General features: G+C 38.9%; 1 protein-coding gene across 1 annotated transcript; it reads right to left on the bottom strand.

Annotated features, from left to right (window-relative positions):
- Window positions 1-1,999: 1,999 nt before the first annotated feature.
- Window positions 2,000-5,116, bottom strand: cnr1 (cannabinoid receptor 1). The gene is made up of 2 exons (XM_016237579.1): window positions 5,053-5,116; window positions 2,000-3,821 (listed from the first exon to the last, which is right to left on the bottom strand). Exon 2 carries the CDS (start codon window positions 3,795-3,797, stop codon window positions 2,352-2,354), a length of 1,446 nt encoding a protein of 481 aa, XP_016093065.1. The 5' UTR covers window positions 3,798-3,821; window positions 5,053-5,116; the 3' UTR covers window positions 2,000-2,351.
- Window positions 5,117-19,212: the final 14,096 nt, after the last annotated feature.

Genomic DNA, 19,212 nt, shown 5'->3' with positions numbered 1-19,212 from the left:
GCTCTCAGATTCCATTGAAGATGGATTAGCATTATGTTTTCATTTCTGGAAAAACAACACAATCATGCTGTAAAATTGAAAATGTTCATTTCTTTGTTACATTTTTTGTTAATGCTGTTAGAGTGGGGTGATCTGCAGTCTGTTTCAAGTCAGATCCAGATCAAGTCATCGGGATCATATGGTGATGATAACTCTTCATTATCCTTTATATAAAAAGGGATAAAAGAACTACATTTTTCACACAAAGGTAATCATTGCTGTCTGTTCTAGAAAATGACTCTTGTAACTATGAAACTGTAACTATCCACTAGAGGGAATCAGAGACAATACCAATATGTGCAACATGACTCCATAATGATTTGACACAATGATTTGCCGTTTTAAATAAAAGTATCCCAATACACAGTTTAGGCCAGTACTGACTTTATTAAAAAAAAAATGAAAAAAAATTGAAATGGACTAAATTGTGATACATAAGTGTGCAAGCAGCTTCTGTATTTTAAGACATCATTTTGAGACAGACGTTCAAGAACTACTTTGGGACAAAAGCCACTGTGACGTTTTATGATTTTTAAGCTTCAATACTTAAGTAGATACATTTCAGGTAAGGAATGTACCTATACTTTTGAACAGTGCAAACAAAAAAGCACCACCACACCATTTCACGGTTTAAGGAATATTACTAAACAATCATGATATGTACATTTTAATTATTTGTTAATTAACTACAAGATTAAATACAAATGTTCTATTCACAAAATGTATCATTTTTATTTTTCTCTGGGCTCTGTGCGTATTGTAAAATTAATTTGACTTTACATCTCAGAGAAGTACATCGGCAGGATGACAAAATAAAAATGAACAATCAGATTCAAATCCAAGAGTTATTTCAGTTACTGTATTTATCTGTGACGATAAACCACAATTACAGGCCATCTTGTAATAAAAATAAAAATAGTTGAAAATAGTCCTGTCTTTTTCTGATCCTCACAACAATAACACTAAAGCATCATGTAACGGACCAAATATATCTTAGTAAACGAGATTCAATACATTTGTTAAGCGAACCAAACAAATGTCCTCACTTTTCCTGCTTTGTGATACATAAGTGTGCAAGCAGCTTCTGTATTTTAAGACATCATTTTGAGACAGACGTTCAAGAACTACTTTGGGACAAAAGCCACTGTGACGTTTTATGATTTTTAAGCTTCAATACTTAAGTAGATACATTTCAGGTAAGGAATGTACCTATACTTTTGAACAGTGCAAACAAAAAAGCACCACCACACCATTTCACGGTTTAAGGAATATTACTAAACAATCATGATATGTACATTTTAATTATTTGTTAATTAACTACAAGATTAAATACAAATGTTCTATTCACAAAATGTATCATTTTTATTTTTCTCTGGGCTCTGTGCGTATTGTAAAATTAATTTGACTTTACATCTCAGAGAAGTACATCGGCAGGATGACAAAATAAAAATGAACAATCAGAATCAAATCCAAGAGTTATTTCAGTTACTGTATTTATCTGTGACGATAAACCACAATTACAGGCCATCTTGTAAAAAATTTTTTTTAAATTGTTGAAAATAGTCCTGTCTTTTTCTGATCCTCACAACAATAACACTAAAGCATCATGTAACGGACCAAATATATCTTAGTAAACGAGATTCAATACATTTGTTAAGCGAACCAAACAAATGTCCTCACTTTTCCTGCTTTCATTATTCATGTACTTGAGGAGCGACAGAACTTGCTCCTCTTATAATACTTTCAATTTCAATACATTTATTTCACTGGCAAAACAAGACATCTCAAAAACAGAGAGACTCTTATCTTTTGTCGTTTATCACAATGATGTTGGATACACTAAATCTCCACAGAGTTTTACACATATTTACATAGATACCAATGTGTGTGTATATATATATATATATATATATATATATATATTTGAATTCATACTTACACGTTTTTATTAAAAAGATCATTAGCCCCTTATTCCCATGTGAGAAGATATCATTGTTCAAAAAAAAAAAATTCAAAGTATAAAAATATAGTAAACTTTCATAAAGCACGCACAACATCCACACGTTACAATTAAATATAAGGGCACACAACAACAAAAAAGCCCCAACAAATTCATTTACTGGGTGAGAACCTTTTCTGAGAGGAAAAAAAAAAAATCAAATTTGGCACTTAAGTGATGAAATGTCATAGTGAACACTTCATCAAACCATGATAACTCAAGCAGCTTTGTGTTTTGAACTTTATGCATGTAACTTTCCGTGACATTCTTTTGAGACGAGGTGCATCCGAACATCACCCGGCCGGCGGTGCAATCAAACGGCTTCGGCCGATGTCTCCGCTGAGACGGACATTGTCAATTTGGCTATTTTCACAGTGGTCTTGACGCAGCTCTCGGCCGCACGCTTGGCGGCGATGTGCTGGTTCCTCTGACAATCTGACTCCAGGCTGTTGTCCAGCTGCAGGGTCGTGCTGGAGGTGCTCCTGCAGCCCTGGCAGGTGGCGAGGAAGGCCCTCCGCAGGTCTTTACTCCTGAGAGCGTAGATTATCGGGTTAATGGTGGAGTTGAGCAGGCAGAGCATAGTGCAGAACGCAAACACTGTCTTAATGTTGTCATCCATCCGCCAGAACAGATCATACACCATGATCGCCAGCAGAGGCCCCCAGCAGATCACCAACACCGCCAGGATCAGAACCAGCGTTTTGGCCAAACGGATGTCCATGCGAACCTGATCCGGTCTGGCGGTCTGGACCTTGGTGCCGTCGGAGGAGTGGACCACCAGGCTCTTCTGAGACGTGCGCCGCAGCATCCTCACCGCGTGGTGGTGGGCCTTCCAGAGGATGTACATGTAAGCGTAGATAATGAAGATGACCAGAACGCTGGTCACGCCGATCCAGAACATCAGGTAGTTCTCGTCGATGAGCGGAAAGATGTCAGAGCAGACCGAGTTGAGCTGCTTGCAGTTCCAGCCCAGCAGCGGCAGCACGGCGATGATAATGGAGATCGCCCACATCACGCAGAAGGCGATCACGGCTTTGGTGCGCGTCACAATGCGCCTGTACGCCAGCGGACGGTGGATAGAAACGTATCGATCGATGGCGGTGAGGAACAGGCTTCCCACAGACGCGGTGAACGAGGCCGTCACGCCCCCTAACTTGAACAGAAACACGTTCGGACTGTCTTTGCGGTGAAAGACGTGAAAGTCCAAGAAGCTGTAGACAAAGATGACGCTGCCTAGCAGGTCGGCGATGGCCAAGCTGCCTATGAAATGGTAGGAGGGCCTGCAGCGCAGGGTACGAGACTGCAGTATCACGCACAGCACCACCAGGTTCTCCAGTACTGTAAAAGTCCCCAACGTGAGAGACAACACGGCTATGGCGAGCTGTTGACTAGGAGTCAGTATCATGAAGCATTCCATGTCCATAAAGTTCTCCCCGCACTGCAGACTGCTCCCTTCATCTCCGAGGCTGAAGTTCCCAAACACATCGGAGCTGTTCGTGGGGTAAAAGGGAATACCTTTTATGATGAGCTCCTCATCCGGGCCCACTTTATCAGCGAAGGAGCTTCTGCGGTAGGCTGCGAACGGCTTCGGCAGAGGGTATCCTCCGCCTTTGCCGAAGTCACCGTCAATGATGAGGTCTCCGTAGCCGACGTCGTTATTACCAATGTACTGCAGTCCAGAAGTGATGGTTCTGAACGTGGTTTCTGCCACGCCGTCCAGAACAGATTTCACATCGGACTTGGAGGCAGGGAACAGCATGGTCAGAGATGCGCTGAAGGAAACCTGTTGGATGACATTGAGAGAACGTTTGTTCAAATAAGACGCATGGATCCTCATCGTTCCAAGATTACAGAGAATATTGAGCTCTCAAAAGCTCGATCGATGCTTCACTGAGCACAGAAATGAATGCCCTCTCAGACGAGCCATCATTCGGCTCTTGTATTTTGTACTTGTTGTTTTTTTTGCATGGATGGGCACCTAGGGATTATTACTCTAAGAGACGGGCTTTGAATAATTGATGCCTGCAGACTCAACCTAAAACACCACACATACAGTTAAAAAGCAGCGGGCAACTTAGACACAACTTTACACTGGTGAGGAAATTTTTTTATCTCATATATATATATATATATATATATAAATTGCTACGTGTACTGTGTTAGGCAATCTGAGACTTGTTATAGCACTTGCATATCATTGCTCTTTCGTTGATTTTGATTGCTTCCATTGTCCTCATTTGTAAGTCGCTTTGGATAAAAGCGTCTGCTAAATGACTAAATGTGAATATATAACTAAAGACTGAAATGAAATATTAGCTAAATGTATGAAATATAGTTAGAAATTCGAATATATTATGAACTAACAATATTAAGAACAGTCTAGTTTGTGTGTGTGACTGTGTCTACACTCTTAAAAATAAAGGTGCTTCCATAGAAGAACCTTTTTGTCTAAATGGTTCCAGAAAGAACCTTCAACATCTGAAAGAACAAAAGGTTCTTTGTGGCGAAAAAAGGTTCTTCAGATTATAAAAAGGTAAGAAAGAGATGGTTCTTTAAAGAACCTTTGATTGAATGGTTCTTTGTGGAACCAAAAATGGTTCTTCTATGGCATCGCTTGAAGAACCTTTTGAAGCACCTTTATTTTTAAGAGTGTAGGCTATAAAGTGCAAATAGCCTATTCAACTTTAATGCACACTATCACCTGTGTGCTCGTGTTTTGAATCATTATTCGGCATCAGATCACAAAAGAATTTCAATTGAAGTTTAAATCAGGGCTTTTTCAGCGTGTATCACGGAGTCACGGAGAACTTCACGATTCATTTTCTGTAACATTACGGTATTTAATAGGCTCGCGCTTGCACATACTGTCCCCGCGAGACGCACTGTAGATGAAAACGACTCACTTTTCTGTTTGTGCTGAAATAAGCAATGTCGCAGAGTTCACCTAAAGCGTTATAAATGCAGTTTAGTTTCATAAAAGATGAAATGCATCGGGTTGAGAAATGCAGCTTTACCTTCACATAGTTGGCGCAGGTGTTGCTCGCTGGATGAACAGATGAGATGCTCTCGCTCTCTGGCTTCTGCAGCTTTGGAGAGAACGAGACGCGCTTCTGCTCAGTGCGCATCATATACTGTATGACGCATCCCATGTCACATGGCCACACACATATACACGAGCATCTTTAATGTCAAACATGAAAATGACTCTAAAGTGGAATGTATGTGTTTGTTGGGAGGTGGTTAGGCAAATCTCCAGTTCCTCTAGTCTCCAATGGTTCATCTCTAGAAGTATTGTATTAGGCTATATGAATTATTGTTTTATTGGACTGGCAAAAGTTAGGACATTTGTAGACAAAACTAGTAAAAAATGGCTACTTTTCATAAGCACTGCACACAGCATTTATCCTTGTGTAGTATGTAGTAGAGAGTAGTACATTACATGAGCACTTATTAGTCTATGCCAAAGATACATAAATATAGCCTGTAATTTAGTGATCCACCTAATGAATACCAAAAACTTATATTTTTAAACCTTGCTCCTAGGCTGATTATTTTAATTTATAATCTCACAACATTATAAACTAAAAAAGCAAAAAATATTATTGAAAAAGGGGGGGGGCAAATCAGACTAAAATACAAAGGCACAAAACTGTGTTTTTAATCTTTCAAGGAAACGAACTACAATATCATGAGTCATTGATAATGATATAATCACATTTACAATGTTAGAAACACATAGAACTGTTGATTATATAATATATTTGACTTCTATTACAATATACGCATGTTACACAAATATTGAAGATGGTTGGGAAACTGGCAATACTTCTTTTTAGTGCTTCGTGCTTCATTCGTTTTGGCATGATTTACTCCCATTATTCACGGTTCTCTGAATGGTGGAGATCATGTGTGATGTAGTTTTTCCACAAATAAGTCTGCCGTTGAACTCGATCATTTAAAAGAGTGTCGAAATAAAGCAAACAAATGAGATTTTTACCTGACCTGGAACCTGTCTGTTGCACTCTATTTCCTCTAGTTTTAAATCTTCATTCAGTAGTGCTGTGGTGATGAGCACCTCACCCAACACCCACCCCATCCTTGCTTCTTCAGCCTACACACAGATCCAACGCCGGAAACAAGCCATGGACAATAACATGAATCTCACTTGTCAAGACTACGGCACAGAGTATAATTGTTGTTTGTCACAACATTTTAAGCAAATAAATGAGTCAAAGTTCCCACATAATGTGATAAAACTTGTTTAGCAAAGCTAACATTAGCTACTGAAGAAGCCTCAACCCACCAGAGGAAACTTTTTTCCTGTTTTCAGAGATTGTCAGTTTTTGTCGTATTTCAAAACTCTATTCTTTTTTGTTTCAGCAGATGTTTTTCTGATGACCTAAGCCACTCCATGAGACATGATGGTTTTATCAAGGGAGAACCACAGCGATTAGTTCTGCTCCCCTCCTTTAACCACTGTATCAAAACCTGCATTTGGTGCATGGCCTCAAGAGTCTGGCTTTAGAGAGAAGCAGGCACACTGATATATTGCAAGATCGTTTGACTGAAGCTCAACATACATACGAATTTCACCTTGGTGACTACTGTGAGTCTTTTTCTGGATATCTAAACTGCAAGGTTTTGGAATCTTGTCAGGGACGCTACTGTGCTGCTGAGTCATTATCTCCCTACCTTTGCAGCAAGGGTGTCCTTCGGGTATTGGCAGATTAGCCAATACAATGACGTCTTCACAAACAAACCAGGTTGGGCCACTATTATAGAACACAAAATGACCCCGCTGAGCACCAGATGCCTACTGAGACAAGGATGCTACAAATGGGCATTACTTAAAGCACTGTAATCTCCAAGTCAACCACATTTGTCTCAGCGAAAGGTTATTTTAACCTGACTGGTTAACAGTAGCAGATTCTGCCATTTAGAAAGCATGCCTGTAACCTTTCAGAGCATAAATGGTGTGATTCTAAAAACCCGTCAGCAGCTCGCAGGAACCTGTGCCAGATGAGTTCTACCGACTGCACCATTTGCATGGCTCGATTCCCCATCTTGTAGACTGGTGGCGTGACAAATCACATCCGACGCCAAATTAAAAGGCTGTAAGTGCACTTGCATACTCTTATAACACTCCTTTCCATCATTTAAGCTTTATACTGTGCCTGGTTAAAATGAATTAGAGGTGGTTAGCCAATAAGACTAGGGGTTTTGCACTGAAATATCACACACACAAAAGTGGCACGATTTATAGGACTCTCCAAAGTCTACTTGGGTTGTGACCAAAAGAAAGAGGCATAATAAAACCACAGGTATAAATAAAATTAGAAGCTCTCTGGAAAGTTCTCCAGCCCTAAACAAAAAAAATCCTGCCCCCACACCAACCCGACAAGCACAGCCAGAGACGTCTCAATGTGCTGCTACAACAGTGCCGTTATATTCTATGAGTGGGTAACAGCTTTACCAATCAAACGGTGACTCACCAGCTCCCTGCTGTTTGGGCCTCTCTGGACGTACATCCTGTTTTATGGAGGATCCTACTCACAGTCCCTCCGTTCATTTGTTTTTGTGAACACAGAGCTTTACTGAACTGAAATGTGCAATCTTTTTTTGGGATTACTTGTTGTAAGGTATGCTTCGGAATTGCTCTTTACAGAACCATATCGATTCTAATCATATATTTTGTAGATGAAATACCATTCTGATTCTGAATACCAACACACTCCTTGTCTTGTAGACCATGCAGCACACTGTAAAAAAATGATCGTGATTTTAACGGTAAAAGACTGTACAAATGCCACAGTAAAAACCTGTTAAATGATTAACAGTAAGTTTCCTTACTATATACGGTGAATAACTGTAATAGATCTAACCTTTGTTTTCGAGAAAGTAGCCTCAGAGTCAACACTCACAGACTGTGTCTGAAATCACACCCTAAACCCTCATTCACTATTCCCTACATTAGTTTACTATATAGTCCACTAGACTGAGTGATTGAAAACAAATGAGTGAATTCAGACACTGATCAACAGCTGCTGTTAACAAGCAGAATCTCTGAAGAAAAGAGCAAGAAATGAAACTACAACTGACTTCAGCCACAGCCTTAAATGAAATCAACTGAAATAAAACAGCAGATGATGATTAAACAACTCTACAAACAACATTACCAGCTTCACTCATTACTAACCAGACTCACTTTATTTCTGTCATATATCTACAAAACATTTTTGAGAATTAACAGAGGTGTATATTGTATTGAAAATGTTTTGTTTGAGCTCACCATTTTGGCGATCAGTGGTTGCTTTTTCTCCGCTGCTATAACTGCTCGTAAAACACACTAGTTATGACAAGAAAAGCTGAGAGAAATAGCAAAGAACTGGTTTTAATAGCTATTAATGATGATGTAATGATCATTTAATGATGTGATTTATGATCTCAATTTGTGTCTAACTATATGCGTAAATTACTTTTTTGTTTATGGTACTAATATGATTCAAACAAGATAAGTTGACAAAGTATTGTGATGGAATTTAAAAACATTTTATGCACAAAACCTCTAGAGCTACAGTTTGTTTTAGACACACACAGCCATCAAGAATCAGCACATGAATCTCAACAATGGTGACTATTAATAAAAAAAATTTTTTTTTTTAAATCATGCATGCTGGGTGCCAGTACAAAACTCCCAGCATGCATTGCAGAATGATTTTTTTTTTTTTATTGTCACCAATGTTGAGATTCATAGGCTGAATGTCGATGTCTGTGTGTGTTTAAGTTCTGCCGTAGTTCAAAACTTTCATTTGTGCATATTGTGCTTAGGACTGTTTCACAATGATTGATTCCAGTAGTATCAATTGTGCAACTCAAGAGTATTAGTAATATTTCACACACACTTAATAAGAGTTTAAACATTAAGGGTGATCAGTGAATCTAGTTCATGATGGTCTTGACATCACAAACACCAGTTTTATCTAATCACAGATAATTTTGGCTTGTCTTGGTATAAAACAGTGTTAAATAATAACAGCAAACTAAAGAAAAACTATTTTTAGAAAGTCAAGGTTCAAGAGCCCAACTAAAGCAAACACTGATCACCATTATGGTGACTTCAAATGAAAGTACAACACCTAAAATCTCAATAAGAGCTTTTGTACACATATGACAGAAATAAAGTCACACTGGTTAGTAATAAGAAGCTGGTGATGCTGTTTGTGGAGCTGTTTAATCCTCCTCTGCTGAGATCTTGATCAATTTAATGTGTTTTATTTTCAGTTGATTTCATCTTTGGCTTTGGCTGTAAGTTGTGTTTCTCTTTCCTTCAGTGATTCTGCTTGTTAACAGGTGTTCATCACTAATGCTCAATCCTCATTTAATTATCTCATTAACTTCATCACCGCTTCAGTGTCACTTCAACACTCTGTAGTGTGGACAGATATAAGTGCTCTTTAAAACTAAGGATTTTGCTGTGGGATTAAAGGGGTTAAATGTGTGAGATGAAAAAAAAACACACTGTGAAATGTATTTTTTAACATAAATATACTGTTAATTTAATTTACGAATGCAAACTATAAAAAAACAGTAGATTACTGGCAACCACAGCTACCGGTATTTCACCATAAAATCAAGAAAAGAAAACAGCTAAATACTGTAAAACCTAACAATCAACTTCCTCTTGTGTTTTGTGGGTCACCATTGTGCTGGAGAGCAGAGCCTGTGTTTAAGTAAAGGACGGAGAGAGAAACACTGATGTTATATTGCTTGTAGCTTTATTTAAAGGCAGTAATTGTGTAGTTATTGATGCAGTGTAAATCTCTTCAATAATTTCAATCACACATGAATGTGTGCTGCTGTTATCTGCAAGATGTTTGAATTGAATTGATGCTTTTAATGACTTTGCATAAATCAGTAGGTTTTTCTTCATGGACTTAAGCAAAATAGTTCTCAATACCAATATGCTCGTATTACTTAAACATTATAAATATTAGTTTATAAACAAATGGCAATTAGCCAATTGAAGTGCAGTCGGTTTCTGCAAATAAAATGAGTTTACTCAAAGGTTTGCATATTAACATTGTATCAGTTAATGAAATACAGTTTTTCACTGATAACTTAAACAGTTCTGTAAAACCTCAAATGTTGCTACCGTATTTTTCACAGTAAAGTTCTGGCAACCACAGCTGCCGGTATTTTACCGTAAATTTAACAAACTTTTTTTACAGTGTACCTACTGGAACTGTACTGCATTGCTTCATCACTGCAAAACAGACACACCTGAATCGATTGGTTCGACTGCTGAAAGTGCATTTGACTAGATGCCACATCTCAATATATGTCTGATCATAACACACTTAATCATTTGATCATCAGATTGTTCCTGGATGAAGTGGATTGCGAGTGTTTGGTCAGTAAATCGCAGGTTTTTGCAGGGCTGCACTCCTGGGACTAACATAGGATCCTCTGGTTTTGATTTTGGAGTTTTGAGATGTTTGAAGATATTGTTCTCTTTCATCATCTCGTGTTTGAGATCCACCTGTGGGAAGGGATCTCTCCACTCGATGCTTCAGAGAAACGGGGTTACGAACAGTAACCTATTGATGTGTGTGTGGGAAGCAAGGGAAAAATAGTTTGTGCAACTCCTGCAAAATATAAATATCTAAAAAAAAAAATTATTTTATGTTAAGTGCAGAATGTCCTTTGTCTATTGAGCAACAAAAAATGGTTTATAGGTGCATTGATATTCTTAATGTTTATTTGTATGCTCCCTAGAGCTGGGTAGATTACTGATCCCATATTACATGACAATACTTGTAGTTAGTAACGTAATCCATTACATTACAAGTTTTAAAAGCTAATAATTAATTAAATAATCAATGAAATTTTAAAATAAGAAATTTTTAAATAAGAGCAATGACAATAAAAGTACTAATCAATAAGAAATATGAATTTGTGCATTTTAACGTGTTTAAAAAGACAAAAGCCTTCCAATGACATAGTAATGCATACACACACAGACATTACAAACTAATATTAACACACCTGTTGGCATATTCATTCTCTCACACACATACAAACGATTCAATATTTCTTGATGACTGTTAAGGCCACTTGCAGTTTTGCCTTCGAGCAGGAGTTGTTCTCCCTAGAGCTGGGTAGATTACTGATCCCATATTACATGACAATACTTGTAGTTAGTATCGTAATCCATTACATTACAAGTTTTAAAAGCTAATAATTAATGAAATATTCAATGAAATTTTAAAATAAGAGCAATGAAAATAAAAGTACTAATCAATAAGAAATGTGAATTTGTGCATTTTAATGTGTTTAAAAAGAGAAAAGCCTTCCAATGACATAGTAATGCACGGATAAATAGCCTACTGAGTGATACTTCTAATAAAAATGAAAACATGTTCATCACTATTCATCAGAAAACACTTTTGAAAATGAAAATGACTTCTGTAAATCCAGTGGTCAAACGATGTGTGGCCTCTCAGTTTTCTGTGTAATTACAGCCACAATACAGCCAGCCAGCTGTGTGTATATCCACAAATCTTTCTTACTGTATATAAGTGGTAGGCTACTTTAGAAGGTAAAATTGAAAAGATGAATGGGGGAGAATCAACAAATTCTGAAGAAATTATTATAAAGGAATTATGAAGAATTTATTGATATTGTGTGAATAATTTGTAATCATGTAATCAAAAAAGTAATTGGCGTCTGATTGTGTTTATTTTAAATGTGATATAATTGAATTACAAGTAATTAATTGTATTTTAAAATGTGATATAAATGAATTACAAGTAATGATTTTTTTTATCTGATTATGTAATCAGTTATGACCCGGCACTGGTCCTCGGACCCAGACTATCAGCCAAACCAGAAACTAATATAAAATGCAACACTGTATAATACTGTTCATTACCATACAACGTAGCTATACTACATAAATCTTGAAACCTGATATTTTGTTATTATCAGACCACAGACAAACCCTGCAGACTGTAAATCTGTGCGAGGAGCCCTGCAAAGACATCCAGACAAAATTTCTATTCTCATACTCCATGAAATAAAGTGAATTTAGAAAAGGCAAGTGAGAACTTGAGATTGCCACTTTCACACGAATGCGTTCAGTAGCTGAAGTGTACCCGTCACCCGTTAACTCAAAATCTCACACGCGCTCCTCGGGTGAGAGGGGCCATAGACACAGTGAGCGGCGGCCACCTGCTCTGGACTCTCCTCCACTGAACGGAGACCATACGGAAATGTTATCCACCTAATTTTTACAGTAAGAGTGGATGCAGCCATTTGTAACTTCACTGTGCAAGGCTTTCAGTGTCATCCAGTTATTTTAGCTATACAAAAACAGTCAGTTATACTGCTGGATATTGCAAACTGCTATCTGTTATCATTTTATTTTATTTTATTATTGTAATCATGAACACACTGGTTTGCAATGCAAATAGTTTTCCTTTTTACTGCACTGTTATTCTTCTAGTTATTTAGCAGCTAACGAAGTGGAAGTCTTGTATATTTCAAAGAATTAACTCAAGTTTTGTTTGGTATAATATAATCTCATAGCTGATTTTCACTTTAAATGCTAAATCAAAACTAGGGTAGATTCTTTTATCCACTAAATTAAAGGTGCTGCAAGTAAATTACTTTTAATTTCACACTCAAACGGTCCCTAAAACCTGATAGATAGCACTGAAATAGGTGTCCTGAGAAATCCCATCAGTGTGTGCGACAGCTCTGAACCTTCAGCACGGGATGCCTCCATTTTCACCACATCTCAGAGGAACATTTTATTGCTCAGAAGGTGCTATTTTACAGCCCAGGAGATTAATCTCTTCTGAAATTCTAACCCTTGTATTAGGTGAAACATCTGGGTACGATCATTATGGTCAGTGTCAAATTGACTAATTTGATATCAATAAAAATAAAATAAATTTTTACTTTATTACGTTAGCTTAGTAGGTAGCACTGTCATCTCACAGCAAGAAAGACCCGAGTTCAAGTCTTCTCCTGAGTGGCTGAGTTTAGTTGAGACCCCAGTGAGCATTCAGAGGATGAGCGGTTTGGAGAATGGATGGATGCAACAATGAAAAAAACTTAAGAAGATCATGTTTGCTTTCATGATTCTTCAACAGTACAGCCTGGTATTTGCTATTAAAGATCATGCGTATGATTCCCAGCAAACTGAAGATGCATGAATTGATTAAAAAGTATTTACATTCCACAACACATCAGCGTTTTGACAATTTGTAGGCATGTTCATGACTCTAAATGAGAAAAAGTTTCAAGAAAAACATCACAGGTTAACCAGTAAAAAAACCAAAATGGCAAGAAATGACCATGAGAAACATGAGATCACTGTTCTGTGAAGCAGAAGACTTTCTTATAATGCACAGATTTAAGTAAAGCATTGGTGGCAAGTGACATCTGACCTTATTAAAAACAAACATAATTCTTCACAGTCTCAGATTGTCTGCATTGGTATAAAAAGATGCTTGAATGAATTAAGTGCTAAAAAGCATTTGAAATACCATAACTTTGATTTTTGCTCATATGTACATTATTGGACATTACTGCATCTGTTATACAAATAAATGAACTGAATGCACCGCAGCGTCCCACATCATTACACACATATCATTTTATCTTCTACCTATGCAAATTATAACACTAGTGAACTGCGAGTGTATATAAATATTTCAAGGTGCAGAGCTTCACAGCTGCACTCATTTTCCCATTGGACTTTTTCTCACCTCTCACAGCAGCAAGAACGTGTTTGTCCTTCAGTACAGTTCTGACAACACGGTTTATTAAAGTTCACAGTGACTGCAGAGCATCTGTTTCTTGAGTTGCTTGTTTTTCATTATGGTGAATTGCATGTCCATGTAGCCTGAGATCATGCTGTATGTTGAGAAGATCACTTTCATCCATTCAGGCATCCTTTCATCTTCCTTCATCCATCCCACGCTGTCACCGGCATCCGTGTAACGCTGGACCAGTCAGGGCTCTCACAAAAAGTGTCTCACTGTCACATCGGTAGTTTTATGCCAAACCGATCCCAGAGCAATAAATACTAAAGCATCCTGTTTACTTGACAGACAATGTAATTAAATATTAGCATTATTTTCACTACTGTTCAAAGGTTTAGGGTAGGTAGATTTAAATGTTCTTTTAAACTCATCTAGACTAATTTATTTGATACAAATATGGTCACACTTTATTTTAAGGTCCAATTCTTGCCATTAACAAACCATTATATATGACTTTTGCCTCAAACTACTAATTTGCTGCTTATTAATAGTTAGTAAGGTAGTTGTTAAGTTTAGGTATTGGGTAGGATTAGGGATGTAGAACATGCTCATGCAGAATATGTGCTTTATAAGCACTAATAAACAGCCAATATGCTAGTAATAGGCATGCTAATAAGCAACTAGTTAATAGGGAGAATTGGTCCATATACTAAAGTGTTACCACAAATACAATAAAAACATATTGTAAAATATTATTACAATTTTAAATAACAGTTTCTATGTGAATATCTGTTCAAATGTAATTTTTTCCTGCAATCAACGCGGAATTTTCAGAATCGTTACTCTGCACCAGAAACATTTCTGAAGGTCACCATTTACTTGAAATAAATATTTTGTAGCATAAAACAATGTCTACTTTGATCAATTTAAAGCATCACTGCTGACTAAAAGCATTACTTTCTTTAAAAAAAAAAAAAAATCTTTTGAATGGTAGTGTATTTTGCAAAATTCATTTAACTGCATTTTTTAAATGTCAAAGGAGTAAGATGCTTTTTACAGGCAGATACTGCAATTCTGATATCTGCCCAACAGGTGCTAGCTGGACTGTGCTAGTTAGCACATCCTCACGTAGTTAACCTTAAAGTAAAGAGTTTTCACAATGGGTTGGTTAACATCTCTTTGGAGGAGTTCGCAAAATGGCTATCCTTCAAAAGATATACAAACACAATAAACACAAATGTTTATTATACATGGCACATTAAAAACAATAGCAAACCTAAAGATAGTTTAGTGATATGAAGTTCCAAACGTAGGTTCGGGAGGAACTTAATCATTCAGTCCTGTCAATCATCATTACAAGCCTATATAAGTAGCAGTCATTGCACCGTTCCAGCGACAATTCTTCCAGCATCCCTCCACCTCCCCATCTCCTCCTTTAGTTCTGTTATTCATCTTCTATGTAGAATCACATTTGGGGGATTGAACTCGGAGCTCAAGCCGAGCCTCGGGCTTGAACCTCTGTTGTTTTTTTACCATTAACCTTCAGGTCTGGATGGACAGGTGAACTCATGAAATTGAAATAAAGTGTGATCATTCAGACAGTATATGGGCACAAACACACTCAAGCAAAGAGAACATATGAGTCACAAATGTGTTTAAAGAGTTGTGGTTTCATAATCCTTTAGGATGTCACAAAGATATGACTTGACACTTAACATGAAACCTGTCACGCCCCTGGACTCTATCTGTGTGTTTTTCCCCTCTATGTGCCTGCCCTGACCTAGTTTCTCCCTCATGTTAATTGTTTATTGCTCCCAGGTATGTCTCGTCATCCCCTTGTGAAGTCATGTATATTTAAAGTGAGTCCTATTCGGAGTTTCTTCGTCCGGTATTGAATGTTCGTCTTTCCCCGCTACGTGTGTGTTCCTAGTTCCATTGGATGTTAATTAAAGTCTGTTTGTTTGAAGTCTACTCCACATCTCCTCGTTCCGTGCTCCTCACAGTAAGTAGCCGGGCTGAGTGGGATCCCATTTACCAGTCCAGCAGAGAGAGAGACTCAGTCCCCGAGTCCAGCCAGGAGTTGGCTTTGATCCTGGAGGGCAGCCCTGAGAGCCTGGAGGCTCACAAATGCCCACCCTCCCACCCGCTCCTGCCTCCTCCTCCGCTGTCGTCTGGTAACACCTCTGCTCGCCCTCAGCCCACTATCAGCACGGTGTGAGCTCCGCGGGACTGCCATCCTACAGCGTCGCCGTGGCTGGAGTATCCCTTGACTCCGCCTCCAACCTCTAAGGCCCGGACTCTGCCTCGGCCCGTGGACCCGTCAGCTCCACCACGGCTCCTAGCTCCCTCTTCTCCGTCATGGCCTGGCAGTCCACTAGGTCCGCCGGGCTCCCTCGTCCCTCCAGCTCCGCCTTGGTCTGGCGTCGACCATCCTGCGCCTCGGGACTCCACTCCTCCGGCTGCGCCTCGTCCCTCCGGCTCCGTCAGGCTCCTTCATCACTTCGGCTCCTCCTCAGTCCTCTGTCGCTCCGGCTCCACCACGGCCTTTCAAATCCACGCCTCCGCGTCAGTCGCCGGCGCCATCTGCTCCACCTTGGCCCTCCAGATCCTCCCGTCACCCTGGCTCATTGGCTCTCGGTCTCCGCCTCAGGCTCCTCCACCTGCTCCGCCGCTGTTCGCCATTCCTCCTCCCTCCGTCGACTCCACCGTGGACCGCCATCATGGCTGTGGCCTGGGTCCTGCTTGGCCCCTCCTGCTCCAAATCCTTCCTGTCGCCTCCCTGGCTCCTCCCTTCATCGTCACCTCCCTGGACTCTGTCTGCCGGCCCCCTCCCGGGTGTCCGTCCCTCCTCCCAAGTTCCCACCCGTGCCCTACCTCTGTTGTTCTACGGTGCGAGGACGCGCCTTCTGGGAGGGGGGCGATATGTTACGCCCCTGGACTCTATCTGTGTGTTTTTCCCCTCCATGTGCCGTCCCTGACCTAGTTTCTCCCTCATGTTAATTGTTTATTGCTCCAGGTGTGCCTTCGTCATCCCCTCGTCAAGTCATGTGTATTTAAAGTGAGTCCTGTTGAGAGTTTCTTCATCCGGTATTGAATGTTCGTCTTTCTTTGTGTTCCTAGTTCCATTGGATGTTAATTAAAGTCTGTTTATTTAAAGTCTACTCCACGTTTCCTCGTTCCGTGCTCCTCACAGTAGAGGATTGTGACAAAACCAATGGCTGAAGCATTAAAGGCGGTGTGTGTGTCTGTGTCTGCATAAATCTGTCAAGACAGAAACGCCTGTGACCTTGAGCTGCGCCGCAAACACGTTACATGATGTTATATACTGGAGCGCTCAAGGCATCTGCTTTCCAGCCGTTCTCATCTACTGCCTCACCGAGTGATGTATAAAACATGCATTACTTTTACAGCGTGCATAATATGCAGATTTTTGTATCTATGGAATGCCTGTGTATCCCTGGGTGGAATATGATATCCCACAATGCAATGAGCTCCACTCAACCTTTCATTTTCAATATAAAACATGAAACCAGTATCAGATGACTAATCTCTTTAATCCTCCTGCTCCAAATCCTTCCTGTCGCCTCCCTGGCTCCTCCCTTCATCGTCACCTCCCTGGACTCTGTCTGCCGGCCCCCTCCCGGGTGTCCGTCCCTCCTCCCAAGTTCCCACCCGTGCCCTCCCTCTGTTGTTCTACGGTGCGAGGACGCGCCTTCTGGGAGGGGGGCGATATGTTACGCCCCTGGACTCTATCTGTGTGTTTTTCCCCTCCATGTGCCGTCCCTGACCTAGTTTCTCCCTCATGTTAATTGTTTATTGCTCCAGGTGTGCCTTCGTCATCCCCTCGTCAAGTCATGTGTATTTAAAGTGAGTCCTGTTGAGAGTTTCTTCGTCCGGTATTGAATGTTCGTCTTTCTGTGTGTTCCTAGTTCCATTGGATGTTAATTAAAGTCTGTTTATTTAAAGCAGAATTGGATCACTAATCTCTTTGACTAATTATTTGAAAAAAGGATCCCCCCCCCACAAATTTGTAATAATGCAAAACACTGTTTCTTTTTTAGCTTTGCATGACAAAAATAGACTTGAGTCCAAATAATTGCAGTGAATGGTGATGTTCTCTTAAAGGCAAGACATTTAAAAAAAATAAAAATAAAATCTCCTTTTGTTTTAGAAAAAGACTAGCGTGAGTAAATAATCATTTAAATTTTTGGGTGAACCATCAATTTAAGTTCCCCAACAATCACTGTGTATATGATCTGAGCCCATGCAGTTTTAACATACTGTATCACTGAAGAGCAAAAGAGTCAGCAGTTGGCCAGCATTCTGTTTAATATTTGTCAAAGCTTGTATTAAATTTAAATTGTTCCCAATTACATTTCTGAAAAATAATAATAATAATAATAATAAATAAAAGTTAAAAATAAAATGGCACACTGCAAACTCCTCTTTGAGATGCTTGCCTGCGAGCACAGGTTCACCTTTTTCTAGTCTGCTGTCGTGTGAAGTCACTGGCTGCAGATATTTGTTTTTCAGTTGTTGTTGTGGTGTGGGAGTTTGCAGTATGTCTTTGAAAGTTGCAACCTCAGGCTCCTAAACATCTATTTGCACTCACACATGTGAATGAAATAAGCACACACCGACATGATTTTGGTATTTCTTGTTCAAAAGAAATGTCTTAAGAGCCAAATTTGTTGAACCACTTTATTTGTTAGTAGTTTTTTGTATTCCCAAATGATTTTGTGAAATGTAATTAGAATTCCTTCTGAAAAGGTTTTGCATTATCACTGACACAGTCTGAACGTATAGCATTTTATATCAGATTTGGTTTAAGCTTTTCATTTTTCAAAGATGTGTCATATGACTAAAGGTCAGGTTTAGCCAGAAGGGCTTCTCCACATAATCCATTGCTGATGATGCTTTTTCAAATATATTGCTATTTGCTATTATTGCTGTCCCTTTTATTAACCAGTATCAAATGACTTCAATTCATTATTGTCAAGATTTTAGAAAGGCTGTATAACCTACAACAGCAACCTAAACCAATGTCTAAATAGATATTTGGCTGTTGGGTAACAATAATGCTAGCACTATTTCACAGTGTCATTGCATGCACTTATTGTAGTAATGAATGAGTAAATTGTGCAGAAATTTAAAGTAACTACTAACCTTAAACCAAATCCTAACTCTACAGTAAGTACATGTTGTCAATTAATATTACTTATATATAACAAGGACACATTTTAACACATTTTCCCCTTTGAATAATATTAATGCATAAGACCAGAGACATTTATTAATAGGGTCTGTTCATGAATGTCTATACTCTGCATTATTCAGCATCACTCAAATGCTATATCAACTCTATGAGCGTATCATAAACCCATACGAAGTGCAATATGGGAT

This window comes from Sinocyclocheilus grahami, unplaced genomic scaffold (genome assembly GCF_001515645.1).
Source record: "Sinocyclocheilus grahami isolate Dianchi unplaced genomic scaffold, SAMN03320097.WGS_v1.1 scaffold519.1, whole genome shotgun sequence".
Taxonomy (NCBI): domain Eukaryota; kingdom Metazoa; phylum Chordata; class Actinopteri; order Cypriniformes; family Cyprinidae; genus Sinocyclocheilus; species Sinocyclocheilus grahami.
This window is presented reverse-complemented; position numbering and strand designations above follow the sequence as displayed.

What these genes read in the sequence shown, in the direction of transcription:
- cnr1 (XM_016237579.1), bottom strand. Translation starts at nt 3,797, where the DNA reads ATGCTGTTCCCTGCCTCCAAGTCCGATGTGAAATCTGTTCTGGACGGC.